We start from the raw sequence: 17,413 nt of genomic DNA, 5'->3' as shown, positions 1-17,413 counted from the left end.
GTTCTCTTGTATCAATAATATCTTCTTTTTTTACTCTCTTTTTTTTTTTAACTTATTTGAATCATTTAACTTTGACGAGCACGACGCCACTTCCCGTCCACGTGGCGCCGCCCGTAGCGCTTATTTGCTTCTTCTCCAGTCGTGTCTGCCTTCAAAGCTGAGAAAGAGAATAGAGAGAGAAGAGAGAGAGAGAGAGAGAGAGAGAGAGAGAGAGAGCAATAGTTGGGGTAGAGGGAGAAGAAAGAGAGGAAAGAGAGAGAGAGGGGGGGGATTAGGGTTAGGGTTTTGGGTGAGTGTGCGCTTGATGAACGAGAGGGGATGTTGCTAGGATCGATGCGGAAGTCGTTCAAGGATTCGCTCAAAGTGCTGGAAGCTGACATCCAGCACGCGAACACTTTGTAAGCGCAGCCCTTTTCTTGATCCCTTTTCATAATCCCTTCTTTGTAGTTCGAAATCTTTTGGGAGGAAGGTAGAAATTTTGGCCGTTTTCGATTTTCTTGAGACTTCAGATTTTACAGAAAAGATTCAGTTTTTGCGAATTGGTGTTTGTTTTGAGTCAATCGGTCGAGTGACGGGGGAGATTGGCTACTTTCTTTTGTCTAAGAAATAGTAAGAAATTGACTTTATATCTAGCAAAATTTAAAGGGTTAAGGTTTCTTCTGATGTACCAATTTCAACTTTCATCTTCTATAGATTTTAGGGAGGTCTTTAATTTATTTTATGAAGGTTGGGAAGTGGTACACAGTGTCTTACTTCCAAGATTATCTACGGAGTGCGCTTATAAGAGTACCCCTTTATTTGATGATATTAGTTCGATGAAGGGAAATGTGATCAGATTTTCATAACGAAATGTGCATTCTGAACGTTTTGATGTCGGCAAGTGTGTGACTCGCTCTAGAAAGGTGATGCATCTTTATTTGGTCATTTAGTACTAAAGGTTTACAATTTATTGATAAAATGTGATATTGTTAAACAATATCAAGTTCAACATGCTTAACAAAAATCATCTCATACTTGTAAGGTCGAGTTACGTCATATAGGATTCTCAGGATGGTTCCCTGGGGCACATAATATGGTGTCTCACCAAGTTATAGAGGAAATTAGTGTAATGCCTTTGGTTTTTCAAAGGACAATGCTGAAAATATTTAGGAAATGTTACAGGCTATTTGGGATCACCTGTAATAGCTCTTCATTCAGTTGGGTTTTCAATGCTAGCAAACATGGGTCGGGAATTTGGAAAATCAAGGATTTTTTTTAATCTTTTTTTAAAAAAAAATTAAGACAAGGTTTTAAGGTCCAGTTCCTGCAGTATTAAACTAAAACAGAGTAAAAGCTGTTCACTGTTTGGGGGAAAAAAAAAAGTGTAGGATTGACTAGTAATAGTAGCAGCATCACTCCAATAGGTCAGCTCATGATGATTATTGTTTTTATTTTTCTTTCATTACTTTCAGGGCTTCAGAATTTCCAAGGGAATATGATGGTGCATGTCTTCAGATGCGGTTATCATATAGTCCTGCTGCACACTTGTTCCTTTTTCTGGTGCAATGGACAGACTGTAACCTAGCTGGGTCTCTTGGTTTATTGAGAATTCTCATTTATATGGTCAGTTTCTCCTGTCTACAAATGTCAACATAGCTTTTCCTTATTTTGTTCTACATCTTGCTATTTCATTTCTACAGAGTGATATCATTTTGCTGAACAAGAGCCCCTTGAAATGCAGGTCTATGTTGATGGGACAACCACTATGTCAACTCATGAAAGGAAAGCAACCATTAGAGAGTTCTATGGTAAATATAATGGTTTACTTACCGGAGATTGGAGCTCCATCATTTGTTTCAGTTTTTTTTTTCCTCAATTCGCAGCTTTTGGTTCTTATGTGGTGTGCTTGTGGGCAGCTGTAATTTTTCCCTCTCTGTTGCAACTACAAAGAGGGATCACTGATATGGAGGATAAGAAGCAGAAAGAAGTATGCATGGAAAGGTACACGAGGAAAGATGATGAAATGAAGCAGTTATCAGATATAGATGCTGAGAGGGAAGAAGAATGTGGAATATGCATGGAGATGAACAGCAAGATTGTGTTGCCCAACTGCACGCATGCCATGTGCTTGGACTGCTACCATGACTGGTAATTAGCACTTCTCTTCCATTTAATAACTTTTATCCTTGGGAAATTTCAGCTTTTCGCTGTGTAATAAATATGGGACATTGTAATTAGATGGTGATGTTTTTGTCTTGATATTTGTTGTTAGAGTGTGTGAATTAGGGCATGATTTGGACATAGATGGGTTACTATGCTAACGATGTGTGCTTGTGAGTCGCATCAGTTTCTCATTTGAGTTTCTGGGTATTCTATATGCCTGAATCATAGGATATATCAGGAACAGCAAAAGAAAGATTAGTTGATTTGCATTTTTATTATTTCTCATGTTATCAAGGAGTGATGTACCAATCTAGTTGTTCTTGGTGAAGTTTGAGAGTTTTAATCTTAGATTCTTGTTACATCTCTCTTTAAGTCTAGAATTAATCCAGAACAACAATTCTTCCTCCAAGCTTGTGTTTTGAACAAAACTATTACATTGTTGCAGGAACTCAAGATCACACTCATGCCCCTTCTGTCGTAACAGCTTGAAGAGAGTTAACTCGGGTGATTTATGGGTATATACTGATGCCAGAGATGTTGTGGACACTGCAACTGTGTCGAGAGAAAATCTTAGGCGCCTGTTCTTGTACATAAATAAGCTGCCTCTGATCATTCCAGATATTGTTTTTGATGCCTATGACTCTCATGTCAAATGAGCTATGCTTGTTTTAGCCTTATCGACATCTTTAGCTAGTGCACGATGCCTCACTTGTCATGGCCAATTTATGCTCAGTTGGCTATTCCAATTTCAGAGTTTCGAAGTTTCTGCTATTATTCAAGCTGTTCAAGAAACTCTGAGAAAGCTGTAGTAGGATTGTCTGTAAGGTTTGTTGGCCTAGTGTTTGTCAATTATCGGTGTAGATTCTAGTGTGTAAGCAGTATCTAACCAGGTGTATGTATTTGGCAACTGATCATTTAATTGATGCGGCATAATTTGAAATGGGTTATGGTAACTTACGCTGTACTTACTACTTGTTATGGATGATCAGTGAGTAAATATGTAATTGTTCACTGTTTCATTACAACCTCTCTGGATAGCTCTGGATAAGGGTGAAATTATGTTCAGCATAATACCAGAGTCCAGCCATAGCCTTGGGCAACTAATGCCATGCAACAATAAGATATGGTAATACCCTTAAATTCATGTTTGTAGTGAATTGGAAATTTTCAACTTTGAACCTCACAGTATTATTTTGATTCTTTTACATGTTACTTATACTTTTCTATTTGTTTGTACCTATTGGTGAATAAAAGGGAGTTTAAAGAGAATTTGATAGATGACACGCATGTCAAAGTTAGATTAAGGTTTCAGTGAATTTAAATATACATGATCTGCCAAGATTTAAATAATTACACAGGGAAAACAACAATAATTGGAACAAAGATTTCATGGTGACAAGAAAGAAAATTAATTAGCTGAAGCTATCAACTCTTAAGCAATCTTAGCAGTTGTAATCGAAATCCAGATACATCCTATAAGCATTTCTTCCTGGAGAATAATAACTCTCAATTATACCATCAACTTGAAAACCAAGTTTTTTATAGAGAGAAACGGCAGGTGTTCTCGTTGGATCAACATGAAGGCTTATCCTATGAATTTTTCTCTGTATACATTTTTCCATAGCTGCTTTCAGTAAAGCTTCTCCATGCCCCTTCTTTCTATGGCTATCCTTCACTGTAAGAACAAAACGAGAATTAGACAATAGAAACAAGAGTACACTCAGAAAACCAAATAGTATGATGTCTTTCTTTTCAACTCAAAAGCTTTGTTCATGGAAGGAAACAAGATGATGCTTCTCTTTCCTTGTACTCTTTTCTTACTATTTCCGACAAGTTTGCGTTCAAGATGTTCCTATCCTAATTCCATTCAGGATGAACACCAGTTCCTGACTCGGAATGTAACACATCTTAGCTAATTAAATAACAATTGAGTATCCAAAACACTTCTGACCATCAGAAGCCAATAATCAACCTAACAGCAAAAGAAGCTAAGAACACAAAAAAAAAATGCTTCTGACCTGCTTCGCGCAGCTACACAGAATACCAAAGACTAAATCTAGAACTCGATCACAGGTAACTGAAATCTTCAAAAATGCAGCATAATTTGTTGTGCAGCCCAGTGCATGGAGATGTATGCAGAATTCAGATACACCACAATAAAAGTAGAGCAGTATGGCAATTCTTCAAAAAGTAGGATATGATCATGAGTGATTCATCTATATAGATAACAAATTTACTCACATAGTACAGATCTGATAATTTCCTTTGTAGCCTAATATTTCAATAGCCCCTACCATAGGAGCTATCTGCTAAGAAATTTAACTATTACCTTCAAGTCTTCAAGAATACTAATTAGTGATCACTATCCAAGAAGCTATATTTCCATGGAAATACTGCTCATACTTCAGTATAAGCACCTGGGCCACAACAATCTAATGGTATACAATTAGAACATGACTACTTTCCACTACAAATAGAGAACTGGTAGCTTCTGTAATATTATTACTCTCATTATCTAAATTAAGGGGGAGAAAAGAAGAATTTGTTTCCTTCTTTTTTTCTGCAATTAAAACCTTCAAATCATATGCTCTGAGAGCAGCGGTGCTTTAAATGTGAACAAGTAGCCTCTCAAAAGGACTTAAAGATCCAGGAATATAGTAGAACATGAAGAAATTTGCATAAAACCTCAATGTATATCTTCTCTCTTTCCCATAAACGAATCAAGTTATAGGAAATTTACATAAAATTTAACAACCACGGACTTATCTAACCAAAAAATCGAACATAAATATAATATAATTACGAAAAAAAGAACAATTTTTTACTCACCGGCAAGTTTAGTGATAGAGGCACATAGAGAAGTAACCCACGAATACATCACATACCCTATTACTTCCTCTTCTTCTCCTCCTCCTTTCCCGGTCTCCAATCTCGCGTACATTAATCCGCCGTTCTTTTTCCTCAGCTCTTCGTAGAACGATCGAGCTAAGGATTCGTGCTTGGGAAAGATCCGTCGTTCCAGTCTCACGATCTGCGCCACCGCCCTATCGGAGCCTTCTCGGGAAGGATCCAACTCCGATATCACCGCCGCCATCGATCGAGCTCGAGACTTCCGAGGAGACGACGGTCTCAGAAGCGGGTTCGTTTCATGTGGAATTTCGACCGAACCCGATGTCTTGATTCCGATCGGGTCGGGTTAAGAGCTGACTGACACGTCCGATTCGGTTCTTTGACTTTATTATTATTATTAAAAATTCAAACGTTAAATATGCGCTGAACAAAGAAGTAATATTTTTCTAGAGACACTTAAGTCTCGTCAAACTTTAACTAATATAGTAAATTACTTAGTCTAGGTTTCAAGCCACGTGCGTCGCTAAATTATTATCCAAATTAGATATTGAGACTTGCTCCAAGCCGTCACGTTGTTCCTTTAAACCAACTTCATTGCCAAGCCATCAATTGAGTCGAGTGGTTGAGGATTATAATTAATCTCATGATCTTCTTGGTAGACACTTACCAACTCTACAATAATTAGTCAATTCTCCTTATACTCTTCACTTGTAATTACTGTTGTTTTATAATTTATGAATCTGAATATAGTATATCTAAACTAACAGCTAAAAAAATAATATAAATAATACAAATCTAATCCCGTATTAGCCATATAAATTTTTTAAAACTAATCCATATAAATATATATATATATCTTTACTTTAGAAACATCGTCAATAATGTTACAACAATAGAAGAAAGAAACACAAACGATGGTTATAGAAAATAAATGGGAAAAAAAACTCTCTAATTAAATAAATGAAAGAAAAATTTTGCGTCTTACTGAAAAACTACTAGTGAGAGGTCAATATTATTGAAAAATTGCTGAAGAGAAAGGATAAAGTATTTATGAAATGGGATCGGATTCTGGTCCAATTTAATTTGAGATTTCTCATCAGACTCTGAGAGTTCTTATCCATCTAAATGGAGATATTCAAAAGCATACAGAAATAGAATAATTTTAAAATAATTGAAATAAAGAATGAAACATAGACCCCCAAAATGGTCCCGTAGCTCAGTTGGTTAGAGCGTTGGTCTTATGAGCCGAAGGTCGCGGGTTCGAGCCCCGCCGGGACCAACTTTTTATTAGTAATTTTTGAGGGAAAATTAGCTTGAGCATTATAACTGTTAATTTTCTTTTATCTAAATTAAGATTTAGCTAAGACATATATAAGAGTATATATATAGTTTACCCTATTTTTAAAGTATCTTAAGTTGGTCAATATGGGGTCCAGTTAAAGACTCGTTCTCAAGCAATTGAATTAGGTTAGCTTCAGCTATCAACCCTGGCCCGTCCAACTTGTCCAAGATTATACTAATTTGGTATTAGCAAACATTCTAACAATAATTATAAGTGTTTAAGTATACCAACATTCTAATTAAAGTTTCAAGATTTCATAATTCTCCATTCGCATCCTTCATTATTAATTAAGAAGTACTTAATTCTAGGGGTTTAGGTGGACTTTCTTTTATACATTTCGATTTTTCTCTCTATCTCCCCCCACCCCCTCTGCTTCCTCTCCTCCTCCCCATCCCCTCCAAAATGTCGACACTGTATTCGTCATGGTACGGGGAGCGACTGCGTGAAATAGAGAGGAGGAGGAAGAGGAGGGTGGTGGCGGAATATATATATATAGAGAGAGAGAGAGAGAGGAGACGGTGGTTTTAGTTGGATGAGGTTAATAAAGGGAAGAAAAGAGAGGAGACGCGTGGGGAAGACGATGGCCAAGTGGCGGAGATTGGTGAGGTGACAAATGATAAGGAAAGAGAAAACTTATTCATTCCTATAGATAATTTGAACATGCTATTATTTTAAAATTTTATTAATTAAAATAATATTAAAATTTAGAAAACAGTCATTTGGGTACGTATGTTGTTGGTTAGCTGCGCCTTCTTTCTTATTAAAAAATATATATATAAAGAGAAAAAAAAAAAGGAAGTTGTCTACTGAGCAAGCAACGTTGAGGATCAACATGCTTGTAAACTTTTACCCTTAAGAAGAACTTCCAAATGCCTGATATATCCGAGAATAATGTGGGTGAGAAGAGAAAAAAATAGATTAAATATCTTTTGCAATACTTCTATCCAATATTATTTTATCCATATATATTTAAACTAATTTTTATACTTATGACTAAAGTAAAATTATTAATTTTTTTTATTAAATTTAACTAAATAATATTAAAATGATTAAAATTTTCCTATCATGTTTATCAGAGAAGATATGTAAATTTTAAGATAATACAGTTAAATTATCAAAATAGTTATAATGCTTAATTAAATTTAACAGAAAAATTAATGGAAAAAATTTAGAGTAGAAGAGAAAATTGATAACAAAATTTCCCTCAAAAATTAAAGAAGAAAAGGTACAAATTTCAAAATGGAGGGATAGGTACGTCGTCACTAAGGAATTATACAGGGGCATAAAAAGGAATAAATCTTTCTCAAGTATTTTATATCTATTGCGTGCCAAGTTCTATATATATATATATAATATTAAAAAAAAATTTCGTCCTCCTCGACAATACTTATCCACTCACGTCTTCGTTGCCTACCTTCCTTCCAAGTTCCAACCCCACCACTGGATTCAAATCCAACCATTCTCGCCAAGCATCCGTTTCCGAATCTTCTTCAACTCGAACAGCATCTTGCCTTCTCTCTCCATTCCCCCTTCGAATTCTTCTCTCTCTCTCTCTCTCTCTCTCTCTCTCTCTCTCTCCTCGTATTATAGAAATCCATCGGCCCCAATCACGTTGGAAACCCTCCTCTGCGCTCGTCTCCGCTCTCGCCCCCTTCTCCTCCCTATCTTTCTCACAACTTTTCCGAGATCAGATGAAGATGGCCATGGAGGTTGCCGAATTCGACGCCGATCTCGCCCTTTCCCGTGCCAAACTTGCTTTCCCGCCGACGAAGAAGCGAGTCCAACGTGTTCCCCGCTTTGGTAGTCGCCTTTCACCGACAATATTCCAACATTAGGGTTTCCGTTCTTCCGTGTCGTGATCTGCAAGGTGCTTCTCTTTGTATCTCCTGTTAGTTACTGCTCAAGGAAGAACCTGGTAGTGTATTTTTCCTAATAGAGAAGGTGTCTTTGCTCGGTTTAATGCTACTTGGACGATCTTGTGAAATTGGAGGGAAATTTGGGGTTTGGGGGCGATTTCTAGGGTTTTCATCTCGTCGGATGGCCGGAAACGTACGGATACAACCGTTCGTGCTTGGAGTTATATGTGGAGGAGGTCAATCTGAATTCTAAATCTAGGGTTTCTGAAGATTATACTCCTAGCTCTCTATTTCTGCTTTAACTAAAGTAATTCGGGGGGAAGTTTCAATCTTTTGAGATGGTGGGAAAGGAATTAGTTCCTAAGAAAGGAAGTCCGGTTGATCTTAGAGAGGTGGCGGCGCAGACGACTCTCCGGGAGGTGAGGCTAAAGGGACATACATATGTAGAACTGAGGCGGGTCGGGAAGCGTGTTATCTTCTTCTGCACCATCTGCCTCACACCGTGCTACAGTGATACTGTTCTTTTCGATCATCTTAAAGGAAGTCTACATGCCCGAAGGTATGCCGCAGCAAAAGTAACTCTCTTCGGTCCTGTGCCATGGCCTTTCAATGATGGCGTTCTGTTCTTTAACAACTCCCGCGAGAAAGATCTGCTGTTGTTGGATGCAAGCTCTCAAGAAAAGGCTTTGGTTGTTCGTCAGGAAACTGCGTTGATTGAAATTGAAGTAAGCTCAAGGCTAATAGAGGATTCAAACTCGCAGAATGGTACTGTTGTAGCTAGCAATGGTAGTAAAGCTATTGGTAATGGGAATGGTGCTAGCTATAATGACACTGGTCATGGTAAACTTGTAGCAGTAAATGACCAAAAATCTTCCTGGAGAGCCAGAGATGTCACCCAAAATAAGAATGCTGATGCTGCACTTTTAAGTTGCAATGGAGAAGATGGTTGTCTCATGATTCCAAATGTCTTGCTTAAGGAGGTTATTTCAAGTTTGAGGGTGCAGATTTTGGGGATTGGAAACATTGCATATAAGATCTCTGAAACCAATGAAGCTCATGGTAAGATAAGTAAGATATGGTGTGCGTGGCTTGGAAAAGAAGGCTATGATGGCATTGACGAACAGGTGTCTCATCAATGTGATTTTGCAATAGTTAATTTCTCCTACTCATATGATTTGGGCAGAAAGTGGGGTGATCAAGAAGCCCCAATGTCCCCTAGTTCATTTTTTATAATTGATGACATGGGATACCGTGGGAAAAAGAGGAAGAAATCATTTTCGGATCAAGAATCTTCCTCAGAGGAACTGAATGATCATTGCAATTCCCTAGTTGAAGATGGCCCAGCTCCAGGTGGTTGCCCTGCAGACGCCTCACGCCAGCTCCAAGTTCAACTGTTATCCAGCAAGTCTGTTCGGCGTGAATTGAGGAAGCAGAAGCGTCTTGCTGCTGAGAGAGCCTGTGATATTTGTGGGCAACCGATGCTTCCGGGAAAGGATGTCGCTACCTTGTTGAATTGCAAGACAGGCAATGTAGTTTGCAGCAGTAGAAATGCAAATGGGGTGAGTATTGAGTAACTCGCAGGACATGCTTACTTTCAGTTATTTCCTAGTGAGTGTAAACTAACAATTTCAACTGACTTTCTAGGCTTTTCATCTATTCCATGCTTCCTGCCTTATACACTGGATTCTTCTCTTAGAGTATGAAATTTTGGTTAGTCAATTGAATAGCACGAAAGGCACTCGGGGACGCAAAGGGAGAGCAACTCAAAAAAATGTAATTTCATCTGTATTATGCCCAGAATGTCAGGGTACTGGCATTCATGTTGAAGGAGATGAATTTGAAAAGCCAACTATACCTGTCTCTGAGGTTGGTAGTACAGTATAAACCTTTTGTGCTTAGGCTTGCAACATTGTTGGATATATTTTCTATTACTTGGTATTTGAATTGAATTATTGAAGCTTGCATACTTTACATGTTAATGCCAGATGTTCCTTTACAAGATGAAAGCTATTGAAGCGCACAAGGCATGGATGAAGAATCCTGAAGTCCTTCAACAATGCTCCACTGGTCTATATTTCCCTTCAGAAACTGTGGAAAATTCTCAGGTTTATTACGAGGGGAACTTTTATTTTGTGATTGTCATGGAGACAGATCCTTTGAGACTTATTAACTGTTTGGTTCTTGTGGTGTAGGAAAAGGTGATGCTGTTAAAGTTGCTGCACTTTTATCGAGCTGATAAGTGGAGCATGCAGTGTACTTAGTATCATGAGGCTTTGATAACTGAAGCTCTGATGGATAACTCTTACCTTGTATATTCAATTAGAGCAGCTGTAAATAAATCTACTTGATTAGTAGCAGGTCTCAAGAATGTAGAAATTTAGTTGCCTCATTTCACCAGTCATCCTAGTTCCATAGTTCTGTATGTGTATCTAAACTGATGTGGTCGATGGCCGGATACTATTACCATGTAAATTCCAGATTACTGTTTGGTCCTGGGAAACTACTAAAATGTTTTCTTCCTCATGTCTTTGTTGTGTGATCTTTTACAGTCAACTAATATTCCTCCAATTTTTGCTTCTGGCTTTAGGCAATCTCTTTCTTTCAGGAACTGTGTCATATAGGCAACAGTATGTTGTAGGGCTGAAACCTGGTGAATTATGAATTATGTATGCTGTACATGGAACATCTACTTTGCCTTCGGTAAGCTGCGCATTCTCAAAGTTACTCATTGCAATTCCTGAATTCAAGTTCTTGTGATGTCTAAGTATTCTGTAAATTAGCAAAATCAATCTCTATAACACATATTTGAATACTGAATATGTAGAACTGGGGCATCTGATGTGCTTCTAAGTATAACATAATACTTACTGTTTCATGAATGCCTCTGTATGTTGAAACACAAGAATGACAACTTTTTGTTCAGCAGTAGCATCATCTTCTCTTTTCTCCAGGGTGCATTGTAATTCCTTTTTCTATTGAAGTTGATACAGCTATACTACACTCATTTCACTCGTCAAATCTTATCGTTACTTATCTCTGTTCAATAAAGGCATTTGTTCTTCTCTTCCTTTGCAAACTCAAACCCACCAATGGAAGTCAGATGACGATCCTCTTTCTGGTCAAAAGTGTGATCTTTCTTGTATATTTCAGTGTAATACTTCGTCCAGCCTCCTCCAATTCAGGTAATTTCATCTATGGCATTCATCCTATGATTCGATTCCTAATTCCTTTTTCTCCACCATTGGAGCAGTCGTACTTTCTCCTATCCAAAGTTTTTTTTTTTCCTTTTCTTTTTCGCTTATGGCCCTAAATATTGTCTGTTTTTTTATATCTGCCATAGTCGTTGTTCCAACCCCTAGATGCTATCTTGCTTGCAATAATAGCAGAAAGAAAGCAAACTACGCAGGCAGAAACAGAGGTCTTCTTATTCATTGGATCTCCGTGTATATATTTTGTCATCTAAAAGCCATCTCTTTGGCTTCTTCTTTCAGAAAGATAACGCAGTAATCTTGTTCACATCATTGATCCAAGGCCTCAATAGTTTGGCTATCATGCCGGCAAGAATTTAAATCGGAAAAGAGAAGCAAAGATGAACAATACCTTTGGCTTTTGTGACCATCAAAAATAGGGCAGCACCGTCGGCCTCCGTGCAAGAGTAACAACGGCGAGTTGGGGAAGAGGTGAAGATGTCTAGGGTTCCCTTCTTCTTCTTTTGTGGTAATTAAATATATATATAGATAGAGATGGAGAGAGAAGGTTACACGTAGGTAGTGCCGTCTTCGTAGGTAACTGGGAGCTGGACGAAGAGAGGAGTATTTCGATCTGAAACGATCGGATCATGGTGTAATTTTATTTATTTTTGGTGGTAAATAAGCTTTTTTTTTTTGGTCTTAATAAAAGGAGACGAAAAGCTTTAAAGATATCCCGTGAATTAAGATTCCTAAGCATAGGTTATTCATCAAATGTTTCTTATAACATTGGCTGGGTTATAGGATTTCTTATAACTACAAGAGTTGTAGTTAATTTTATATTTTGACAATATTATATATACATTTTCTCTCTTTTAATTTAATAAAATGATTTTAGAATCGGATTAAGCCTCCAAAACTATAAGATTTTGAATATAATAGAGCCAAATTAGATATCTAAAATACTAAAATCTTATCCAGACACTGAGTTCCACAGAAATTAATGAATATGAAACTACTGTTATTTAAACTCAAATGTAATATTAGGTTAAAATAATTAAGAATAATGTAGGAAATATAAAGATATCATTTAAAATTTAGGGGTGTTTGTCAAGTATTTTGGTGCTAAGTGGGAGGCGTCAAAACTAAAGTAGAGAACTTTAATCGGTAATATAGACAAATGCAGGGTGTTATTTGACATTTTATTTCTAACGAATCAATAATTACTTTTGTATCCCAAAAATTTCTCGCCTCCTACTCAACCCTCAAAAACTCTCGCGTGGCCTCGACATTTCCAAATCAAGAACAACAGTCCCTCATGAAGCTCTTCCTTTCCCGCAATGGCACTCGTCCTCTTCGTGAGCTCCAACCTATGGCGAGAACAACTAGGGTTTCCTTCTCTCTTGGGGCTCTCTTCTCAGCGGAAACTGTACCCTCGGATCGGGGCTCGGTTGACTCCCTCTACAGTCGCGTGGTCATGGTCGCCAACCCTAAGATCTCCGTCGTCCCCGTCCTCGAGAAATGGGTCGGAGAAGGCAAACCCGTCGCGAAGCGAGACCTCCAGTCCATGGTCAAGAAGATGAGGTCGATGAGTAGATATTCTCACGCCCTTGAGGTTTCCCTCGCTCTCTGCTAGGAAGATTGCTGTGTCTATCGTTCTATATTTATGAACTATTCGAGAACTAATTTGGGCTTTTGATGGCCGGGGTTGACATGCTAATAAGTGATTTGATTTTGTTTCGTTATTTTCTTAGTTTGGTGTTCTTTTTAGTTACTTCTAAATCCTTGCATGCGATCCTGATATATCTATGACATGATGTAAAGTAGAATAAATTTTATTCTAACTTTCCTACTATTAGCTGAAACCAAAGACTTAGATTCAAAGGCTTGTTTGTTATATACACTTTAAGGGGATAATTGCTCTAGTTGAAACTTATGCAGCTTCAAATTTGTTCATTTAATGTTTCAGATATCTATGTGGATGAGCGATCGGAGGTACTTCCCGATCTCGCCCGGTGATGCTGCGTACAGGCTGCAGTTGATTTATAAAGTTCATGGACTCGAGCATGCCGAGAATTATTTTGATAATTTGCCGAAACAACTAAAAGTCTTTCAGTCCTACGGTGCTTTTCTTAGTTGCTATACAGAAGAGAAGTCCGTCGGAAAAGCAGAAGCTCTCTTTCAGAAAATGAAGGAGTTAAATATTGTTACGGCCTACTCTTATAATGCATTGATGAAGCTCTACTCAGACTTGGGAGAATTCGAGAAAGTTCATACTTTGTTCCAAGCTATGGGAGAGATGGGTATTCTTCCTGACATGTTCAGTTATGACATTCTAGTTGAAGCATATGCTAATGCTGCTGACATCAAAGGGATGGAGGAAGTTCTTCTAAAGATCAATGATCGGAAAGATGTAGCTAACTGGCACATACATGCGGTTTCAGCAAAGGGTTTTCTGAGAGCAGGGTTACAAGACAAAGCTTTGGTGGAACTCAAGAAATCAGAGAAACTGATCCCTCCGAAGAAGGGGCGAGTTGCATATGGATTCCTGCTCTCCATTTATGCTGATATGGGAGACAAAAGCAAGCTATACCGCATATGGAATGCTTACAAATTAAGTGAGAAGGAATCTAACTCGATGTACATGTGCATGATCAGTCTATTACTTAAGTTGGATGATGTCAAGGGTGCAGAGGCCATTTTGAAGGAGTGGGAATCTAAGTTTGCATTCTATGATTTCAGGGTGCCGAATTTGCTAATCAATGCATATTGTACAAAAGGTCTTTTGAGTAAGGCAGAAGCATTGGTGGATGAGATCATCCAGAAGGGGAGAACACCTTTTGCTAATACTTGGGATCGCTTGGCAAGTGCCTATTTTAAGGATGGTCAGATTTTGAAGGCAGTGGAAATGGAAAAGAAGGCATTGGTAGCAGGGCAAATTGGATGGAACCCAAATCCTTCAAATGCAATTGCAAGCTTGGAGCACCTCATGGAGCAAAAGGATGTGGAAGCGGCAGAGGAATTCGTAAGGCTGTTGAGGCGTCTGGTTCCTTTGACAAGGGATGTTTACCACCATCTGTTGAAGACTTACCTGAATGCTGGAAAATCAGTCTCCGACGTGGTTGACCGGATGAACAAAGATGGCTTTGAGGCTGATGTGGAAACACACAAAATTCTTGAAGATAATAGCTACCAAGACAAATCAGAGTCTCACATTGAACGAAGTTTCAGTTAAGAATAGAACAACAAAAGGTCAGAAGCACTCAAGTGAGGACATATGTATTCTGCTTTTGTTGATCTGTGGTCCAACTTGGCGTCGAAAACAACTGCCCCTAGCCAGATAATTGACACTTCTCAGCATTGAAACATTTTTTTCATGAAAGATATTTGATGTTTCTCTGCACCCAATTTTGCTGATGCTTCTACATGTATGCTAATCTGTAAGAAGGTGTGCGAATTCAAGTGGATTGGATTCAAATGGAGTTGCTTAACATGCAGCTTCTGTCGGCCTTTTGTTGCATCTTTTAATCTGAACAGAAGTTGAAAATGCAAATGATGCACTGGAAGTTGTTTTACTTTATTTTCTCCGTTCAAAGCATACCTCATTATTCCATAATGCCGACAGCAAGAACAATCCTTTCGACCCTATTGACCTAAGTGGATCCTTCAATTAAAAGAGGGTCCCAACCTAGTTGTTTAATACCACCAAGATTTACAAAGCTTGCCATGATTAACTCTAATTACTATTTGGACAGTCTTAATCTACATCTAGTTTTCTCTTTTGTAGCATCGCATCCTACTGTAAGAAGACCACCTTGGCATTCGATCTATCTCCATGAGAAGAACCCACAGCATCTGTTTGTTATAGTGCCAACCACAAACTCTCAGAACAAGAGCAAGCACAGGGCTGCAAAGAAAACGAGAAACTGCCACATCTGATGCAGTGACCTCTCCACCTCCCTCTCCTGTCTACTATTCCCCGTGCTTCCACCGTAAGGATTCACATCGAACATGCTCGGCGGCAACCGGTTCCTCAGCACCCAGGGCAGCAGCGCCACCGCCATTCCGACCGCCGAAGAGTAACCCAATCCACTGAGGCGGTAGTGAATCAACGGGTGCGGGTAACCATATCCTTGCGGCGTTCCGGGCTCCGGGACCGCCCGGTGGTGCTGACCGGCCGAGGGGCGGCATGGGATGCCAAGGCTCTCGTAACTCTCACTGTTCGTGCCGCCGCTGCCTCGGCCGTAGAGCGGCACGAGGGTGCCAAGCGAGAGAGTGGCCTTGCAGACCGGGCAGTGGCGCGGGGAGGAGCTGTCGGACTGTTGCAGCCATTTATAAATGCATGGCCAGCAGTAGAGGTGGCCGCAGAGGGTGACCACCGGGTCCGTGGCTGCCTCCAAGCATATGTTGCAGTTGAAGCAATCGTTTTGGGTACGTCTCTTGTTCGTGTCCTCGCTTAGTTTGGGATCCATGGCTTTGTTGCTCTCTTCTTCCTTCTCCACTTTGGCAATCCGCACTGCAATATATAAGGAAACAAAAGGATTACGAGAGAGTATGTTAATTAGAGCGTTGAATCATGACCCACGTACAGATTGGCTTGGTCTTCGTAATTATTGATTGAAGAGATTACGTGGGCTCATTTGTTATTATGCTTGCTATGAGAGAATTAAGTTAATAAATTAACTAATAACATCCTATAACAGTCTCCATTATCCACCTCTATATTTAGTGTCTTTTTCCACATATATACGCTATTAAAATTTACTATTTGCGTGTATATTTCTCTACCGTGTATATCTTTTAAAACATTGTTTTTGTTAAGATTTCATCAACTTATTTTAAAAAGACAGAACTATTTTATTTACATATATATGAGCAGACTAAATGAAGCCATGCATGCATGTCCTACTGGCTACCCACCAACCAAAAGGGGTGGGATTAAATTAAAAGATACAGAAAAGGAAATGGTCAATCTATGGATAAGGACGAGATCCAACGAATCCAGATGACATGGCATAATAATGACGAGGATTAGCTCCAGATTATGAGTGAGATTATAGCCTTTCCTTCCATCTTATTCAAAGTTTTATCCAAAACCAAATCATTCGATAATCAAGTTATTAATAAGAGATTAGGAGGCGAGAAACGACAAGACAAAGACTTGACTTGCAATACTAAATTACATAATATCACTAGAAACACAGGACTAAATAGTTAACAGGCAAGGCCAGTTCAATTAAATATAATTGACCGACGCCATTAAAAACAAAGGAATTTTGGAACTCTTCGTGTGATCCCAAGTATCCAACAACAGTAACAATCAATCGAACACGAGATGGGAGAGATTTGCCTTGCAAATTAAAAGTATTTAGATAAATAAATGAATTAGTCTCTGTTAGTTTTCTTTTTTACAATGCCTTCTCTTCGAAGTTCGAAGAACATAGCTCTTTGAATATCAGATAATGGAAAATAGAAGTACTTGATTGCAAAAGTCTATGCTTACAAAAGAAAAAGAGCAAATTAAACTTGAAATCGATCTGGGAAGAGAAGCGAAAGCATAAATAAAGATCATGGAGGGTTTAAGAAGCAAGAGTTCGCACCTTAGTAGTAGTAGTCGTCGTCGTCGTCGTCGTCGGCGACGACTTCGGTTTGTTTCCGGAGAGGAGGAAAGCGGCAGTTATTTTAATGGGCAAGAAGTTATCAAGAAAGACGGCAGCTTCGTTGCCGAGATCTCTGCTAGTTTGCTCATACTTTTTGGAGCACTTTTTATGCTTGCGGGGGAGAAAGAGATTTTGACCAAAATAGGCCTCCTAGTAAACTTATTTACGAAAATAGCCAACCTCTTAAAAATTATTAAAAAATACATAATTTATTCATTATACGTGAGTAATAAACCGCTGAAAAATTTAGTATCTATATCATAAATATTAAATGCTAAACTAATCGGTATTTTTATAGCTAAATATTAGTTGTGGTGAGATCAGGTCAAATAATATTTTCTGAGTAATTACCTATTGCTTAGGTTTATATAAATC

The 17,413-nt window shown here is 38.5% G+C and overlaps 5 protein-coding genes and 2 non-coding genes across 9 annotated transcripts; 4 read left to right on the top strand and 3 right to left on the bottom strand.

Moving 5' to 3' along the window:
* Window positions 1–86: 86 nt before the first annotated feature.
* On the top strand, window positions 87–3,095 carry LOC140766719 (E3 ubiquitin-protein ligase AIRP2-like). 2 transcript variants are annotated; one of them, XM_073106294.1, is made up of 5 exons: window positions 87–398; window positions 1,452–1,602; window positions 1,721–1,787; window positions 1,863–2,127; window positions 2,588–3,095. In XM_073106294.1, the coding sequence occupies exons 1-5, from the start codon at window positions 319–321 to the stop codon at window positions 2,796–2,798; spliced, it is 774 nt and encodes a 257-aa protein (XP_072962395.1). In that variant the 5' UTR covers window positions 87–318; the 3' UTR covers window positions 2,799–3,095. The 2 variants fall into 2 exon arrangements, with proteins under 2 accessions (XP_072962395.1, XP_072962396.1); XM_073106295.1 differs by having other exon boundaries at window positions 113–398; window positions 1,896–2,127.
* A 459-nt stretch (window positions 3,096–3,554) lies between these two features.
* LOC140766720 (uncharacterized) lies at window positions 3,555–5,328 on the bottom strand. The gene is made up of 2 exons (XM_073106296.1): window positions 4,972–5,328; window positions 3,555–3,817 (listed from the first exon to the last, which is right to left on the bottom strand). Exons 1-2 carry the CDS (start codon window positions 5,234–5,236, stop codon window positions 3,585–3,587), a joined length of 498 nt encoding a protein of 165 aa, XP_072962397.1. The 5' UTR covers window positions 5,237–5,328; the 3' UTR covers window positions 3,555–3,584.
* An 869-nt stretch (window positions 5,329–6,197) lies between these two features.
* TRNAI-UAU (transfer RNA isoleucine (anticodon UAU)) lies at window positions 6,198–6,271 on the top strand. The gene has a single exon. It is a non-coding gene; the product is annotated as a tRNA-Ile (tRNA).
* A 1,500-nt stretch (window positions 6,272–7,771) lies between these two features.
* LOC140766597 (uncharacterized) lies at window positions 7,772–10,713 on the top strand. Its single transcript, XM_073106024.1, has 4 exons — window positions 7,772–9,749; window positions 9,835–10,056; window positions 10,176–10,295; window positions 10,383–10,713. The coding sequence occupies exons 1-4, from the start codon at window positions 8,529–8,531 to the stop codon at window positions 10,449–10,451; spliced, it is 1,632 nt and encodes a 543-aa protein (XP_072962125.1). The 5' UTR covers window positions 7,772–8,528; the 3' UTR covers window positions 10,452–10,713.
* Window positions 10,714–10,771: 58 nt separating this feature from the next.
* On the top strand, window positions 10,772–15,266 carry LOC140766598 (pentatricopeptide repeat-containing protein At2g20710, mitochondrial-like). Of its 2 annotated transcripts, none has more exons than XM_073106026.1 (2): window positions 10,772–10,890; window positions 13,348–15,266. In XM_073106026.1, exons 1-2 carry the CDS (start codon window positions 10,855–10,857, stop codon window positions 14,611–14,613), a joined length of 1,302 nt encoding a protein of 433 aa, XP_072962127.1. In that variant the 5' UTR covers window positions 10,772–10,854; the 3' UTR covers window positions 14,614–15,266. The 2 variants fall into 2 exon arrangements, with proteins under 2 accessions (XP_072962127.1, XP_072962126.1); XM_073106025.1 differs by lacking the exon at window positions 10,772–10,890 and adding an exon at window positions 12,634–12,993.
* LOC140767924 (small nucleolar RNA snoR27) lies at window positions 11,621–11,721 on the bottom strand. The gene has a single exon (XR_012105649.1). It is a non-coding gene; the product is annotated as a small nucleolar RNA snoR27 (small nucleolar RNA).
* LOC140766824 (E3 ubiquitin-protein ligase RMA2-like) lies at window positions 15,263–15,850 on the bottom strand. The gene has a single exon (XM_073106485.1). It carries the CDS (start codon window positions 15,848–15,850, stop codon window positions 15,263–15,265), a length of 588 nt encoding a protein of 195 aa, XP_072962586.1.
* Window positions 15,851–17,413: the final 1,563 nt, after the last annotated feature.

The sequence above is a fragment of the Typha angustifolia genome, chromosome 9 (genome assembly GCF_048772165.1).
Source record: "Typha angustifolia cultivar Huaian chromosome 9, ASM4877216v1, whole genome shotgun sequence".
NCBI classification, from domain to species: domain Eukaryota; kingdom Viridiplantae; phylum Streptophyta; class Magnoliopsida; order Poales; family Typhaceae; genus Typha; species Typha angustifolia.
The sequence above is the reverse complement of the archived record's forward strand: the minus strand, read 5'-3'. Positions and strand labels throughout refer to the sequence as shown.

What these genes read in the sequence shown, in the direction of transcription:
- LOC140766824 (XM_073106485.1), bottom strand. Translation starts at nt 15,850, where the DNA reads ATGGATCCCAAACTAAGCGAGGACACGAACAAGAGACGTACCCAAAAC.
- LOC140766720 (XM_073106296.1), bottom strand. Translation starts at nt 5,236, where the DNA reads ATGGCGGCGGTGATATCGGAGTTGGATCCTTCCCGAGAAGGCTCCGAT. An exon ending in CTCTATCACTAAACTTGCCG is followed by an intron (nt 3,818 to 4,971) that starts GTGAGTAAAAAA and finishes TTGTTCTTACAG; the next exon opens with TGAAGGATAGCCATAGAAAG.
- LOC140766598 (XM_073106025.1), top strand. Translation starts at nt 12,697, where the DNA reads ATGAAGCTCTTCCTTTCCCGCAATGGCACTCGTCCTCTTCGTGAGCTC. An exon ending in GATATTCTCACGCCCTTGAG is followed by an intron (nt 12,994 to 13,347) that starts GTTTCCCTCGCT and finishes TTAATGTTTCAG; the next exon opens with ATATCTATGTGGATGAGCGA.
- LOC140766597 (XM_073106024.1), top strand. Translation starts at nt 8,529, where the DNA reads ATGGTGGGAAAGGAATTAGTTCCTAAGAAAGGAAGTCCGGTTGATCTT. An exon ending in CAACTATACCTGTCTCTGAG is followed by an intron (nt 10,057 to 10,175) that starts GTTGGTAGTACA and finishes TGTTAATGCCAG; the next exon opens with ATGTTCCTTTACAAGATGAA. An exon ending in AAACTGTGGAAAATTCTCAG is followed by an intron (nt 10,296 to 10,382) that starts GTTTATTACGAG and finishes CTTGTGGTGTAG; the next exon opens with GAAAAGGTGATGCTGTTAAA.
- LOC140766719 (XM_073106294.1), top strand. Translation starts at nt 319, where the DNA reads ATGTTGCTAGGATCGATGCGGAAGTCGTTCAAGGATTCGCTCAAAGTG. An exon ending in ATCCAGCACGCGAACACTTT is followed by an intron (nt 399 to 1,451) that starts GTAAGCGCAGCC and finishes CATTACTTTCAG; the next exon opens with GGCTTCAGAATTTCCAAGGG. An exon ending in TGAGAATTCTCATTTATATG is followed by an intron (nt 1,603 to 1,720) that starts GTCAGTTTCTCC and finishes CTTGAAATGCAG; the next exon opens with GTCTATGTTGATGGGACAAC.